Source organism: Elgaria multicarinata, chromosome 1 (assembly GCF_023053635.1).
Source record: "Elgaria multicarinata webbii isolate HBS135686 ecotype San Diego chromosome 1, rElgMul1.1.pri, whole genome shotgun sequence".
In the NCBI taxonomy this organism is placed as follows: domain Eukaryota; kingdom Metazoa; phylum Chordata; class Lepidosauria; order Squamata; family Anguidae; genus Elgaria; species Elgaria multicarinata.
The window spans coordinates 203,709,416-203,722,214 of NC_086171.1; the positions used below are offsets into that span (position 1 = coordinate 203,709,416).

Consider the following 12,799-nt stretch of genomic DNA (forward strand, 5'->3'; position numbering starts at 1 on the left):
AGGACACGGAATGATGGACTCAAGTTACAGGAAATCAGATTCCGGCTGGACATCAGGAAAAACGTCCTGATCGTTAGAGCAGTACAACAATGGAACCAGTTCCCTAGGGAGGTCATGGGCTCTTCCACCCTAGAGGCATTCAAGATACAGCTGGACAACCATCTGTCAGATATGCTTTAAGGTGGATTCCTGCATTGAGCAGGGGTTTGGACTCGATGGCCTTATAGGCCCCTTCCAACTCTACTATTCTATGATTCTATAATAGTGCAGTTATAAGATCAGAAATGAGTCAGAAGCACAGGCATAAAGTCATTTGCCGAGTGGCAGGAAGGCAGGTTATATCACTGCACAGATGACAATTCAAAGAACAACAGTTACAAGTAAGCAACTGTCATTCTTCCTTGTAGTCTCTGTGCAGTCCTATATATATGTGGAGTAGCAAATTTACCCAGCACACATGGGGCAATTGCTAAGAAACCCAAGATCTAAGCATGGCTCTTCTAAAGGACGTGTCAGTCCTAGCCCAAACATGTGACCGATGGTGGCAGACAAGGGCTGAGATGGAGGAAGGCTGTAGATGCTGCAATGGCTCCCAGTGGAATGAGCCTGAAGCATCTCTGGACTGGCGCTTTGCCTGCTAGTAGCGCAAGCAGACTTAAGGAAACCCAGTATGATAAGTGCTGAGTGGAGACTGCTTATCCCTTCTTAGAATCTTCATGGCAAACTGCCCAGAGAGCTTCGGCTATGGGGTGGTATAGAAATGTAATAAAAACAATAAAAACAATAACAATAATTAATAATGGTAAAGGAATAATCTTGTGCTCTGCCTGAAGTTCCAAGTCCTCTCCAGTGCTAGTGCTTGACAGACATCCAAGGTATATAATGAGGGCTCTCAAGGCATTGGTGATTAGGAAAGAAAACTGGGAATTTAATGTCCTAAGGTGGAAAGGGGAAACCACCTTCAGGAGGAATAAGATGTCAGTTCTGAGTACTGCTTTGTCCTTATGCGTAAGTAAGAATGGTGAATCATGCCTCTTCACTTGTTTTTCTAGTAGATGTAATAGCAAGCAAAAACATAACTTTCCAGGACAACAGTTGAAAGGAGTGGTTCAGCCGTGGCAAGTGGTTCAGAGAGAGGCTCTGTTAGCTTCACTGCAACCACACTCTACAAAAGGATGGTGGTGCAATGAGGAAACAGCCTGGAAAGCCCTTTTGTGAAACATTTACTGACTGGATGAAAAAAATCAGAAGAGTTATTAGGGAGTAGCAAAAACCACGGCTAAGTAAACGTTGACTGCCCAAATTGACAAGCCCTTCTTCTTGAGGCATAGCAAAAAAAATCCCAAAGTGTAGACTAGGGGTAATGAATCTTCTTCAACCGAAGGACCAAGTTCCATTTTAGAGAAGCTCTCATGGATTCCAGCAGCATGTGTGGGGCCACAGGCAAAGTGGGCGAGGCTGAAAATCCCACCACCCACTACTTTAGGGTAGACAGCAGTGCATGGTGGATATGTTGAGGAACACCCATCAGGAACTGCTGAACTCTGCCTCATGAGGTGAGCTGTGAAACTGAAGCCTCTCAGGAAAGAACCTTTCAGATTTGGCCTGGCTCCATCTACCTAGGTTGGCCATTGGCTCCCAGGCAGGAAGGAGTATAAATAACTTCCTTTTGCAGCTGAGTCTTGCTCAAGCAACAACATCTAGCTGACTTCTAATGTTTGATATATTTCTAGTCTTGCTCTTGGATCTTTTATATTATACTTTATATTATGGTTTTATACTGTTGTTTTATACTTTGAATGTTTTTAATTTTTGTGAACTGCCCAGAGAGCTCCGGCTATTGGGCGGTATAGAAATGTAATAAATAAATAAATAAATAAATAAATAAATAAATAAATAATAAGTCCTGGCTTGTTCTCCAGTTCTGCCTTTGCCTCCCGATCCAGACTGTGCTTCGGTTCTGACTCCTTGACAAAGAAGATGCCTAGAGTTGCCCAGCCATGACCAGGTAGCTATAGGGTGTAAGACATGTGTTGCTTCATGACTCCCATTCATCGAGTAATCATCGAAAGTTTATGGTCCTGATCAAAGGTATTATCAATTGTTTCACTGTACAAGCTCTTTCTGTAAAATGGAAGATCCTCAATATAGCCTCTTACATCTTGGGGCAATGTTATTGAATGGAGTCAAGTGTGGTGTCTCAATGCAATTGAGACACCCATGGCTTTTTAACTACAGTCAGCCAAGGGGAGAGCTTGTAGCTCAGTGGTAGACCACATGCTTAGCATGCAGAAGGCCCCAAGTTCAATCCCTGGCTTCTGCAAGTAGGGTAGGAAAAAATCCTGCCTGAAACCTTGGAGCATGGGTTCTCAACAAGGGGGGAATTCCCCCCTGGGGGGGAATTTTAGGGTTCGGGGGGGGGGGAATTGGACCACTATTCAGCAAAGTATGATGTCCTGTAGATTATGTCTTCCTACAAATGTTATTAAAAACGTCCCAGAAATGCGTCATGTCATCTGCAAAAGCCAGGCCTTTGCTCTCTTTTCCCTCCCTCCCTCGCAATCCTAGAAGTTTCAAGGTTCTCATTTAAAGGGGCAACGCAAAGCATGGGAGCTGAGAATGTAAAAGGGGCCATGCTTTGCGTTGCCCCTTTAAATGGGACTAATATAGAAAAAATAAAAGATTTTCAATATTATATGCATATTATTTGGAATGCACCTTTTGAGTTAGACTATCTTGGGAAGGGGGGAATTGTATTCTGAACAATGGTGAAAGGGGGGAATGGAGCAAAAAAAGTTGAGAACCATTGCCTTGGAGAGTTGCTGCCAGTGAGTACTGACAATTCTAGGCTAGATGAACCAGTGGTCTGACTTAGTATAAGGCAGCTTCCCATGACATGATTTGTTGATCCCCCACAAGCATGCTGCCTCATGGTGGATTTAACTCTCATTTGTCCCTGGGTAGGCATAAAAAAACAAGGCTACTTTCTCCCACAAATGCTGCTAACGGGCCATGCAAGTCTAGTAGCAGCAAAACTACAGTGAAGTACACCTTGTAGCCCACCTGTAACCTTCCTTGATGTGCGAGTGGAATGCATCTACTGAGCAAACTTGGACTGAATAGCTTCAACAATAATGGAATTAACCTGGAGGATATTTAAATAAAAAGCCACAGTATGTAGTAAAATAGTTTCTATCCTTTTAAATACTGGTAGTAGAGGAGTTTTCAGCTGATTTTCTGCCACCTTTGTGAGCAGCATAGATATGGTAGCTGGTACTGAAGAGTCAGTGAACACTAAATCAAATACTGGGTCCTGAATAGGAGGTTTAGGATGACAATGACTCAGCCATTAGGAGGATCTGCTTGGCTTACTGCCTTCTATCCTCTGTAGGAAACAATTGAGTTTGGTCTCCAACATTAACATCAGGGGATGCGATGGATAGAGACATGGAGGAGGAGGATTCAGAGTCTGAAAGAATTTTCAATTCCTGAAGAATGAAGAGCAAGTGGAGCAGCAGCAGCAATGATTGGAACAGTCAGAAGAGCTGGTGTAATGCAGGTTCAAACTGCTGACTGCTGGGAACTCTGGGAATCTGATACCAGAGCTACTAGTGGGAATTTTACAGAAATAAATGACATAGCTTGGAGAATATCCAAGGTGGAAACAGAACAGAAATAGTGCTAAGTACCAATCTCGGTATTGGCAATGCAGTGATCGGGGGCCCAAAAAACCCCAAAAACCAAAACAAAACATGGTGCCGAAATAGCCAGTGTGAGAGATCTAGGCCTTAGCTAGACCTACCTGATAGTCTGCGACGGAGGAGGGAAAATCTCGCGTTGCAATTAACGCGAGATCCCTCCTCCATTTACATGCGAGGCACAACGACCTCAGGAAGAGCACCTGTCATTTTTTATTTTTAAAGGAAGAGGAGCACATGAACACTCGTGCACTAAGGGTAGGTTATCGCAAGATCTCCCCCTGTCTACAAGCGGCGCGCGACGTCCTAGGAGGAAGAGAACACTGCGCCCGCCATTTTGTTTTTTCTTTTAAAGGAGATGGCATGCACGAGTGCTCATGTGCAAAACATGAGGGCTTTTTTTTTTTAAAAAAAAATCCCCACTCCCCCCACCCCACCCCTGATGAGCACAGAGCTCCTGAGAAGTTGTGACCCATGTCCAGCTCCTCGCGGTTATCCTCGCGGATATCGCCCCGTCTAGCCATGTCCTTAGGATCATCCCAAGAGGATTGCGCCAAAAGGTAAAGGCCGTAACTTACTGCCAAATGACAACAACTTGCAGAAAAAGAGCATTCTTTGAAGCATATCCTGTAAAGGGCCACCACTAAGAACAAAGGAAAAACTTGTTTGTTGTGATATCTGTCTCTAGTCTAGAGCAAAAATTCCATGAGGCTACTGCTGTGCCAGTTGGAAGATAATTGAGTGAGAAGGCAGGACTCATGCCCTTTGAGTGTACACCAGGAAGGTGGGACTCCTGCCAAACACAGATGTTTCCCAAAAATAGCTCTTCACAGGCACAGATTTGTTATGTGGAACTGCACAAAGACTACAAAAAAGAACAATCCATTACATGAGACTATAGATTACTTTTTAAAATTACCAATATATTACGATAGATACTGGATAGATACCAATTACCAATAGATACTAAGGCTGTATCTAAATGAGAGTATGTTCGTGACTGGCCACTCATTGAAGTTTCCGGGTAGATTTCATGACGTTGTTATCAAGCGGGACATTTCCTGTCCCCCAGCCCCCTTATCCTACTCTCTGAAAACAGATAAAATCAGCTTTAAAAAAATTAATTGGGCAAATCGCTTCAGGTATTGGTGGCATCACACTATAATTCTACCACTAGATGATGCTGTTTCATTGATTTGAATGGAAGTTCAATCTCAAGGCAGAGATGGGAAGTATTCCATTCAAACCAAGAGGCTGCCCATGTAATGAGCTGATTGCAATCTTGGGATGATCTCAGGACGAAAATGGAAACAGTCGGGGAGGGTTTTTTTTTTAAAAAAAATGTAGATAAGTTCTAAATATAATACCAATAAAGGTGCTTGGTAATAAGTATATATAAAAGGCTCACCTGAATTTTCCTGGCAAACTCCTTATGAAAGTTCTGACAAATCGTCCCTACACTTGAACTGCCAGCATCCCAGCCTTCTTCATCCAAAGCAGATGTGTCAATGATGGATAAAGGAGATATGCTTTCAGAAACTGTAAAAAAATATTATCTATCATGACTCAGATGGCATATTTTCAGTTGTGCACTCCTCTTATTGTGGATGCACAATCCAAGAAACATGGTGTTTATTGAACAAAAGGACTTAAAGGAATGTCCTCTTAATAAGCAATAGCCTAAGCTTGCTTTACATGTGGCATTTTATCTATACAAGAATATATATTATATGGATGAGGATCATGCAGATGACTATTTTTAATTATTAAAGTACTCTCCAAACCCCAAGGTGCCCTACATACAATTCCTAGGCCATCTTCCATCCAGGCACTGACCACATCCAGACATGTTTACCGTCAGGAAGGTAGCTACAACACGGTGCCTCCAGACCACGCCTTGACCCATGTATGTGTTACAATCACATTGGAAACATACTGTCAATCATGACTTCCCAACATGTGGGATGCTTCCAGAAGAGGCTTTTATCGTGCAATGGCCCAGCCTCGTTCATGGAATTTTAGGAGAGAGGAGGTCCAGATGATGTCACCTTCCATTTGGAACCTTACTGTGTCTTCCCACCACTTCTTGTTTTTTCTTTCTTTCCACAAAAAAAATCTATTAAAGGGGGAAAGTCGGAAGAGTGGCACAATCTACCTTGACTGTTAGTGCTAGAAGCTGCCTGGAAGCATCCATGAACACATGGTGAAATAAACGGATATGTAATCTTCACACATGGAGTTATGTGAGTTTCCCCCTACATTAGTCTAGGGAAACTCTCATACATAAAATAGCCCTGAGAGAGTTGATAAGTTCAAAGAAGCAAAGAAAGAACCACAATACTGCTACATTCATCCAGAAAATACTTCTACTGCTATTATATCTTGCATATCTTTTGAGAAGGGAGACACTTAAATGACTACAAAAACTAAGAAAATCTGCTGAGCATTTTTTAATTGAAACAGAGGGGAAACCAGATTACATGTTGATGTGCGCCCTACAAAATAAAAAAAAATGTTTGCAGGGAAATTCAAAATATTAACTTTATTTGTAGACGTTGTTTTGTCTTTCACCATAAGAGGGCCTTGTGTATCAGAAATACTTGTTATTCACTTGAAAGTGTTTGCTGACTGGTAAAAATAACACTTGTAAAATTCATTTTCTTAAATATGATTACATTAACTTGCCAATGTACGATCTTCCTTTAAATCTAGACATTGCTCATCTTGGAAGACGAAGTTGGGAGAAAGATAAAAATGAACTTTTGTAACAATTCTTTGGACTCTTGCAGCAAATCTCTTATATTTTAGTTGATAACCAGAGCTGTAGTTGCACTCTACTCATCTTATATGATTTAAAGGCAATAATATTTAATTTTTAATTTTTGTGAACTGCCCAGAGAGCTTAGGCTATTGGGCGGTATAAAAATGCAATAAATAAATAAATAAAACATTATGCATGAAATGCAAAAGGCCTTTGAAAATATGTATCAAAAATGCATGGACTGTGACAGTACTGGTGGGGAAAAAATACGGGGTATTTTCTACCAGTAGGAGGTGTGCATGTGTGCAGACAACCCCACCTGGCCCTGATCCATGTGCACACAGCCCCGGTAGCTCAGGTCCGTGTGCAGCTGCGATATCATACTTCTGGGGGTAAGAGCTGTCCCGAGCCAAACATGCTTTTCTGGAAGGGGAGCAACTTTCCCCTTCCAAATACGCACATTTTTGTGTATGTTGGAGCTTGCTCCTGGAAGCGTGTTGTCACAGCTGCATGAAGACTGGGGCTGGCAGCATGTACACGGCCTCTACTGGATACTACCCACAGTTCCTAACATCTATACAGATTTTGACACTGCCTGCTGTAAGAAGAGTTAATACTCAAATAAACATTTTTTATTTAAGTTTTTTTTCAGATTTTTCTTCAAACTGAAGATGCCCATACTGTATCATAAACTGCTTTCCAAAGTCTCCTCAGTTTCAAAGACAGTTTGCCATATAGTTCAGGGGGATGTCTATACATGCTCAAAGTCCTGCAGTAGCTGCGAGTCTGCACTGCATCAGTTTTATGACGCAGTCGCAGATTCGCAGCCACCACAGGGCTTTTCCATGAAGCTACGCAGTAAAAGAGTCAAGGATTTACCCTGACCTTTTCAGTGGGAGTGAGGTCACCCCAGCTCTTCAGCCATCTGACCTCATTCCATGGCCTAAGGCGACTGGTTGTCAGAAGCCAGGAAGAGGGCGGCAGCTCAAGTATGCAGATGACTGCCAGAACCCCCATGCTCCTTCCTTGGCATGGGGATTACCTGACACCATCCCGGGTAAGTGAAACCATGGGGTTTATGGGGAATGTGGTGCCATCAAGCCGCCTTAAGCTCACAGAACTAATTGGGTGGTTCTTTAAGTATTATTTCATGTAAATGTCTTTAATACTTAAGACAAGATGACTTAAGTGGGTAGACTGAAGTGTGTGTGCGTGTCTGCAGGGACATCCTGCATCATTTCCAACTTCAACATTTTTGACAGCAACTTTAGCTCCAGCTGACCTTTATAAGTGCTATCATCTGCTTTAAATAACTTTCTAGGGAGCATCTTTGTTTTTCTTTTCTCTCTCCTGCTTTCTTCTTCATCAGAATCACTTTCTATGTCTTCCTGACACAATCGCTTGAAATTAGTATGTATTGTAGGTCCTTTAATAAGAAAATGTTACTAAATTAATGTTATAAATCACAGCAATAAGGCATAGTATTATATAGTTAAGCAAAGGATATGTAAGGGTGCGCAGATCACAGCCAAAGAAGTGACACAGAATTTATTGCTGCAGCTTCTTGGTTGTGAAAAGGTCCACTGGGTCGTAGGGACTGTAGAACTCGCGGGGGGATCCAGGACGGCCAAGTGCTCAGGGAAGCTCACTTTGTACAACACACCATTAGTGTGGCTGAGGGAATCGCACCCTTTACAGAGCCTGCGGAAAGCATGCTTTGCCTCTCCCACCATGCCAATCAGGGCCTTAAAGGCCCTCTTAATCTAAGGTTTTAAGAGAGCCCTTAAGGCTATTATTAGCGCTACAAGAAGTAGGGGGAGAATGTGATTTCCCCAAGGTTGTGAAAATCACGTACTTCCCCCTTCCACTCTAATGGCGGCCACCATCGGCGCAAGGGGGTGGAGAGAGGGCAACACAATTTCCCCAAGGCTGGGGAAATTGTGTATTTCCCCCTGCTGAGTTTATGGCAGCTGCCATTAACGCAGCAGGGGGAAACGACAAAGGGTGCAGGTCAGGGCAGAACTGAGTTTGTCCTTTCAGTAGCGTTGGGGGAAAAACTGCCAGGCGTGTCCGGCTGGGCCTGTGCGGGCTGAACACAGGGGCATCTGCTGCACCCTCTGGCCCAGGCGGATATTCGCTCCATCGTTATTGGGGGGTGAATATTTAGCTAACCTAAGTCATCACAATCTAGCAATAAGTGAATGGGCAGGCAGGGGGAGCAGGGCAGAGAGTAATATTTTGACAAGGAAGACTCACCAGAAGTACTGTAATGATTTGCAATTATGGATTGAGGAAGTTAGAGGCCAAACTTACAAATAATATAAAGCAAACTTTTTTCTCAGGCCATGTAAGCTAAAGATAGAATGATTAAGAGATTTTTCATTGTCTATCAAATTAACTACAGATCTGTGTTTACCATTTTTCAGAAAGTGAGATTTGCATACCAGATTCATGAATGTGAGCAAAAGGTTCTTCTTGACATAATTCTTCTCTGCTTCCACTAGGTGTGGATAATGGAGATGGAGTTATAGAATCCTAAAATAATTACATAATATTAATGAACCTAAACATTTGTAAGATAATCAGTTGGTAAGATTATCTTATGGTAATTTAACATGTAAACTTTCCCCTCAAAATAACATAATGGAAACAGTTCAAAAATGAAACAAGCTTGTTTAAGTAGAACAGTTCCAATAATTTAATATTAATTTCCTGCAATTATGTGAATTATTATGGATTTATTTTTTGAGAAACGAGGACACAATACAGCTAAAGGTATGAATTTCCTATCAACATTAGCAGAAAATTAAAGATATGCTTAATCTCTTCCACTGAAACTAATGGCACTTAAACGTGCTTAATGTTTGCTTCTGAATTGCTTACTTTGGGTAGTATCCAATTTTCGTCCTATTTAAAGTATATACATTGAAATGAATGGGACTTTAGTTAGTTGTGATTTACTTTTCCCAGTCATTTTAATGGCTCTATTCTAAGTAGGACTAACATTGGATACTACTCTCTAGTCTAGTGGTTTATTTGTTTGCTGAAGTTTTTCAGGGGCCCAACTCAAGCACAACCATCTCGGCATGCCCATGATCTTAGCTATTTTCCATGCCTTGTCTCTGTCCCCCAGTTTCCTTGTTTCTCTCGATGTTCTTTTCCTCAGATCAGTCAGGGCTCAAGGAGAGGCCTCAATTTTAGTCTCTCTATTCTAAATTCTATTTTTGCAACCAGCCACAAGCCTACAGACCAGAAGATAACTGTATCATCCGTGAGTTTCCTTGACCACCCAGGAAGTGAGGTTGTTCTTATTTCCCTTACTCTGAAACATGGTAAATGTAGCCACTTTGTTTCTTGCTTTCTTTCATAGAATCATAGAATAGCAGAATTGGAAGGGGCCTACAAGGCCATCGAGTCCAACCCCCTGCTTAATGCAGGAATCCACCCTAAAGCATCCCTGACAGATGGTTGTCCAGCTGCCTCTTGAATGACTCTAGTGTGGGAGAGCCCACAACCTCCCTAGGTAACTGATTTCATTGTCGTACTGCTCTAACAGTCAGGAAGTTTTTCCTGATGTCCAGCTGGAATCTGGCTTCCTTTAACTTGAGCCCGTTATTCCGTGTCCTGCACTCTGGGAGGATTGAGAAGAGATCCTGGCCCTCCTCTGTGTGACAACCTTTTAAGTATTTGAAGAGTGCTATCATGTCTCCCCTCAATCTTCTCTTCTCCAGGCTAAACAGGCCCAGTTCTTTCAGTCTCTCTTCATAGGGCTTTGTTTCCAGACCCCTGATCATCCTGGTTGCCCTCCTCTGAACACGCTCCAGCTTGTCTGCGTCCTTCTTGAATTGTGGAGCCCAGAACTGGACCCAATACTCTAGATGAGGCCTAACCAGGGCCGAATAGAGAGGAACCAGTACTTCACGTGATTTGGAAGCTATACTTCTATTAATGCAGCCCAAAATACCATTGGCCTTTCTTGCAGCCATATCGCACTGTTGGCTCATATTCCGCTTGCGATCTATAACAATTCCAAGATCCTTCTCGTTTGTAGTATTGCTGAGCCAAGTATCCCCCATCTTGTAACTGTGCATTTGGTTTCCTAAATGTAGAACTTGGCATTTATCCCTATTAAATTTCATCCTGTTGTTTTCAGCCCAGCACTCCAGCCTATCAAGATCACTTTAAAGTTTGTTTCTGTCTTCCAGGGTATTAGCTATCCCACCCAATTTTGTGTCATCTGCAAATTTGATAAGCCCTGCACTTCCTCATCCAAATCATTAATAAAAATGTTGAAGAGCACTGGGCCCAGGACTGAGCCCTGCGGTACCCCACTCGTTGCCTCTCCCCAGTTTGAGAAGGTTCCATTGATAAGTACTCTTTGAGTCCGATTCTGTAGCCAACTGTGAATCCACCTAATAGTTGTTCCATCTAGCCCACTTTTAGCTAGTTTGTTAATCAGAATGTCATGTGGTACTTTGTCAAAAGCTTTGCTGACGTCAAGATATATGACGTCCACAGCATTCCCACAGTCCACAAGGGAGGTTACCCTATCACAGTCCACAGGGGAGGTTACCCTACCCTACTTTAGATGTATCATTTCGGCGCCAGGGGCTAAATCAACCAACCTGCACACTGTCTTGTTTTAATTGGATTTTACTGTTTTTAAATTTCATATTGGTTTTAACATATTAATGACTTAATTTTAGAATTGTATATTTATTCTATTTTATATGTATGGTTTTATCTGTATGCCACCCTGAGATCCTTGTGATATAGGGTAGGATATAAATGTTTTCATAAATAAATAAATATACCTTGTGCTAAAATAACATTGATGAACCTTATTCATTGTTCTTGAACTAATTTCCCCAAGTGAAGCTATTTCGCCGATTTGTTGGAGCACAGTGCATGATCTCTACATGTCACCCACACGTAATCTACTATGTGCATATCACACCTCTGTGAAATATCACATATGTGATCTGTGTTGGACATGTGTACACATGCGAGTTCACAAGCATGCACAAACAATAACATATGGTGACACTTGTTTTGATTTTCCAACACCATGTACAAGCACTAGAAATTGGCCAACTGCTACAAGGGGATGGAATCCTTATGGAGTATAAATACACAATCAGGCTGAGATTGGTGCTGCATCCCATACCAGGGAAGACACATCTGGGAGAGGGTTATATTTTCCCTTTTGTCCAACACAGGTAAGTATATTTAGGATTTCAGCCTAAGTTTGGCTTTGGGAAATTCGGTATGTAGAAAAAGTGTTTGCCACGCTTATTCATTTCAAAGGTAAATAAACATTTTGCGGTTTTTGTTTTGTTTTTGTTAAAACAAGAATAACTGGTAGTATTAGTCTGGTGGATATCTTCCTTTGATACAAGGAAAGTTTGCACTGCATTATTCCTTTCCGCTGTTTCCACACTGAAGTATTGAGTCTGGAAATAGTGATGTATAACAACAATGACAAAACCCAAAAATTATTACTACTATTATTCAAAGTCTAATAACTGCAAATAGTGCTACTTTTTCCAAATGGCTAAAATTGTCTTGGCTATCCCATACCTCTTTTCCATTTTTCATAAGGTTTTCAGGAAAATCTTTCAGTTCTATATCAGATGATTTGTTTAATGGGTATTTTTTAATGCTTACTGCTTCATCAGCATCATATATTTTCTCCTGGAGCTTAGCAACCTCTGCATCATGGTAAGTAGTGATTTTTTTTCTTGTAGTGAAAGGACTAAGGTGCTACAAAGAAAAAATAGTTATTGGCAAGAACTGTAAGGATAAATACACATGTACATTTTGCCAATTTGAATAACAATATAGATCTCTAAGTCACAATGATCTAAGCAAACATCTGAATAGACAATACAGATCTCTAAGTCACAATGATATCAGCGAACATGTGAATAGACATGTATAAGATTGCTTTGCATGGCCACAACCCTAAGGTCACTTACTCCAAGGAAGTAAACCTCATTGAATTCAACAAGACTATACTGTAAGTACATATGGAAAATCAAATTACAATGCAATCAGATTTTCTCTCAGGTAAGCGTGTATTAGAATAGCAGCCTTCGTAATAGAAACATAATAGAAACAGGACTATTCATAGACAAAACATCATCATGACAAATCTCTATGAGCAGTTGAGGCAGAAATGAGATTAGAGGTTTTTCTTGCATTTTACCTCATTTAATCTTTAACAAAGGTAAAAGGGTACAGCTGTAGTCACCTCCTTTGCCAAATTACTATGGCTATAATCCTACGCAAACCTCCACGGGGATTGGCCCCAGTGAAATCAATGTGAGTTACTTCCAAT

General features: G+C 41.5%; 1 protein-coding gene across 1 annotated transcript in view; it reads right to left on the minus strand.

Annotated features, from left to right (window-relative positions):
- SYCP2 (synaptonemal complex protein 2) overlaps positions 1-12,799 on the minus strand; it is a 60,415-nt gene that overhangs the window by 7,532 nt on the left and 40,084 nt on the right. Inside the window, exons 31-34 of the mRNA XM_063142384.1 lie at positions 12,040-12,222; positions 8,904-8,994; positions 7,742-7,885; positions 5,107-5,237 (exon numbers count right to left, since the gene is read on the minus strand). Of these exons, the coding sequence (XP_062998454.1) occupies positions 5,107-5,237; positions 7,742-7,885; positions 8,904-8,994; positions 12,040-12,222 (549 nt within the window). The remainder of the gene's footprint in view (positions 1-5,106; positions 5,238-7,741; positions 7,886-8,903; positions 8,995-12,039; positions 12,223-12,799) is intronic.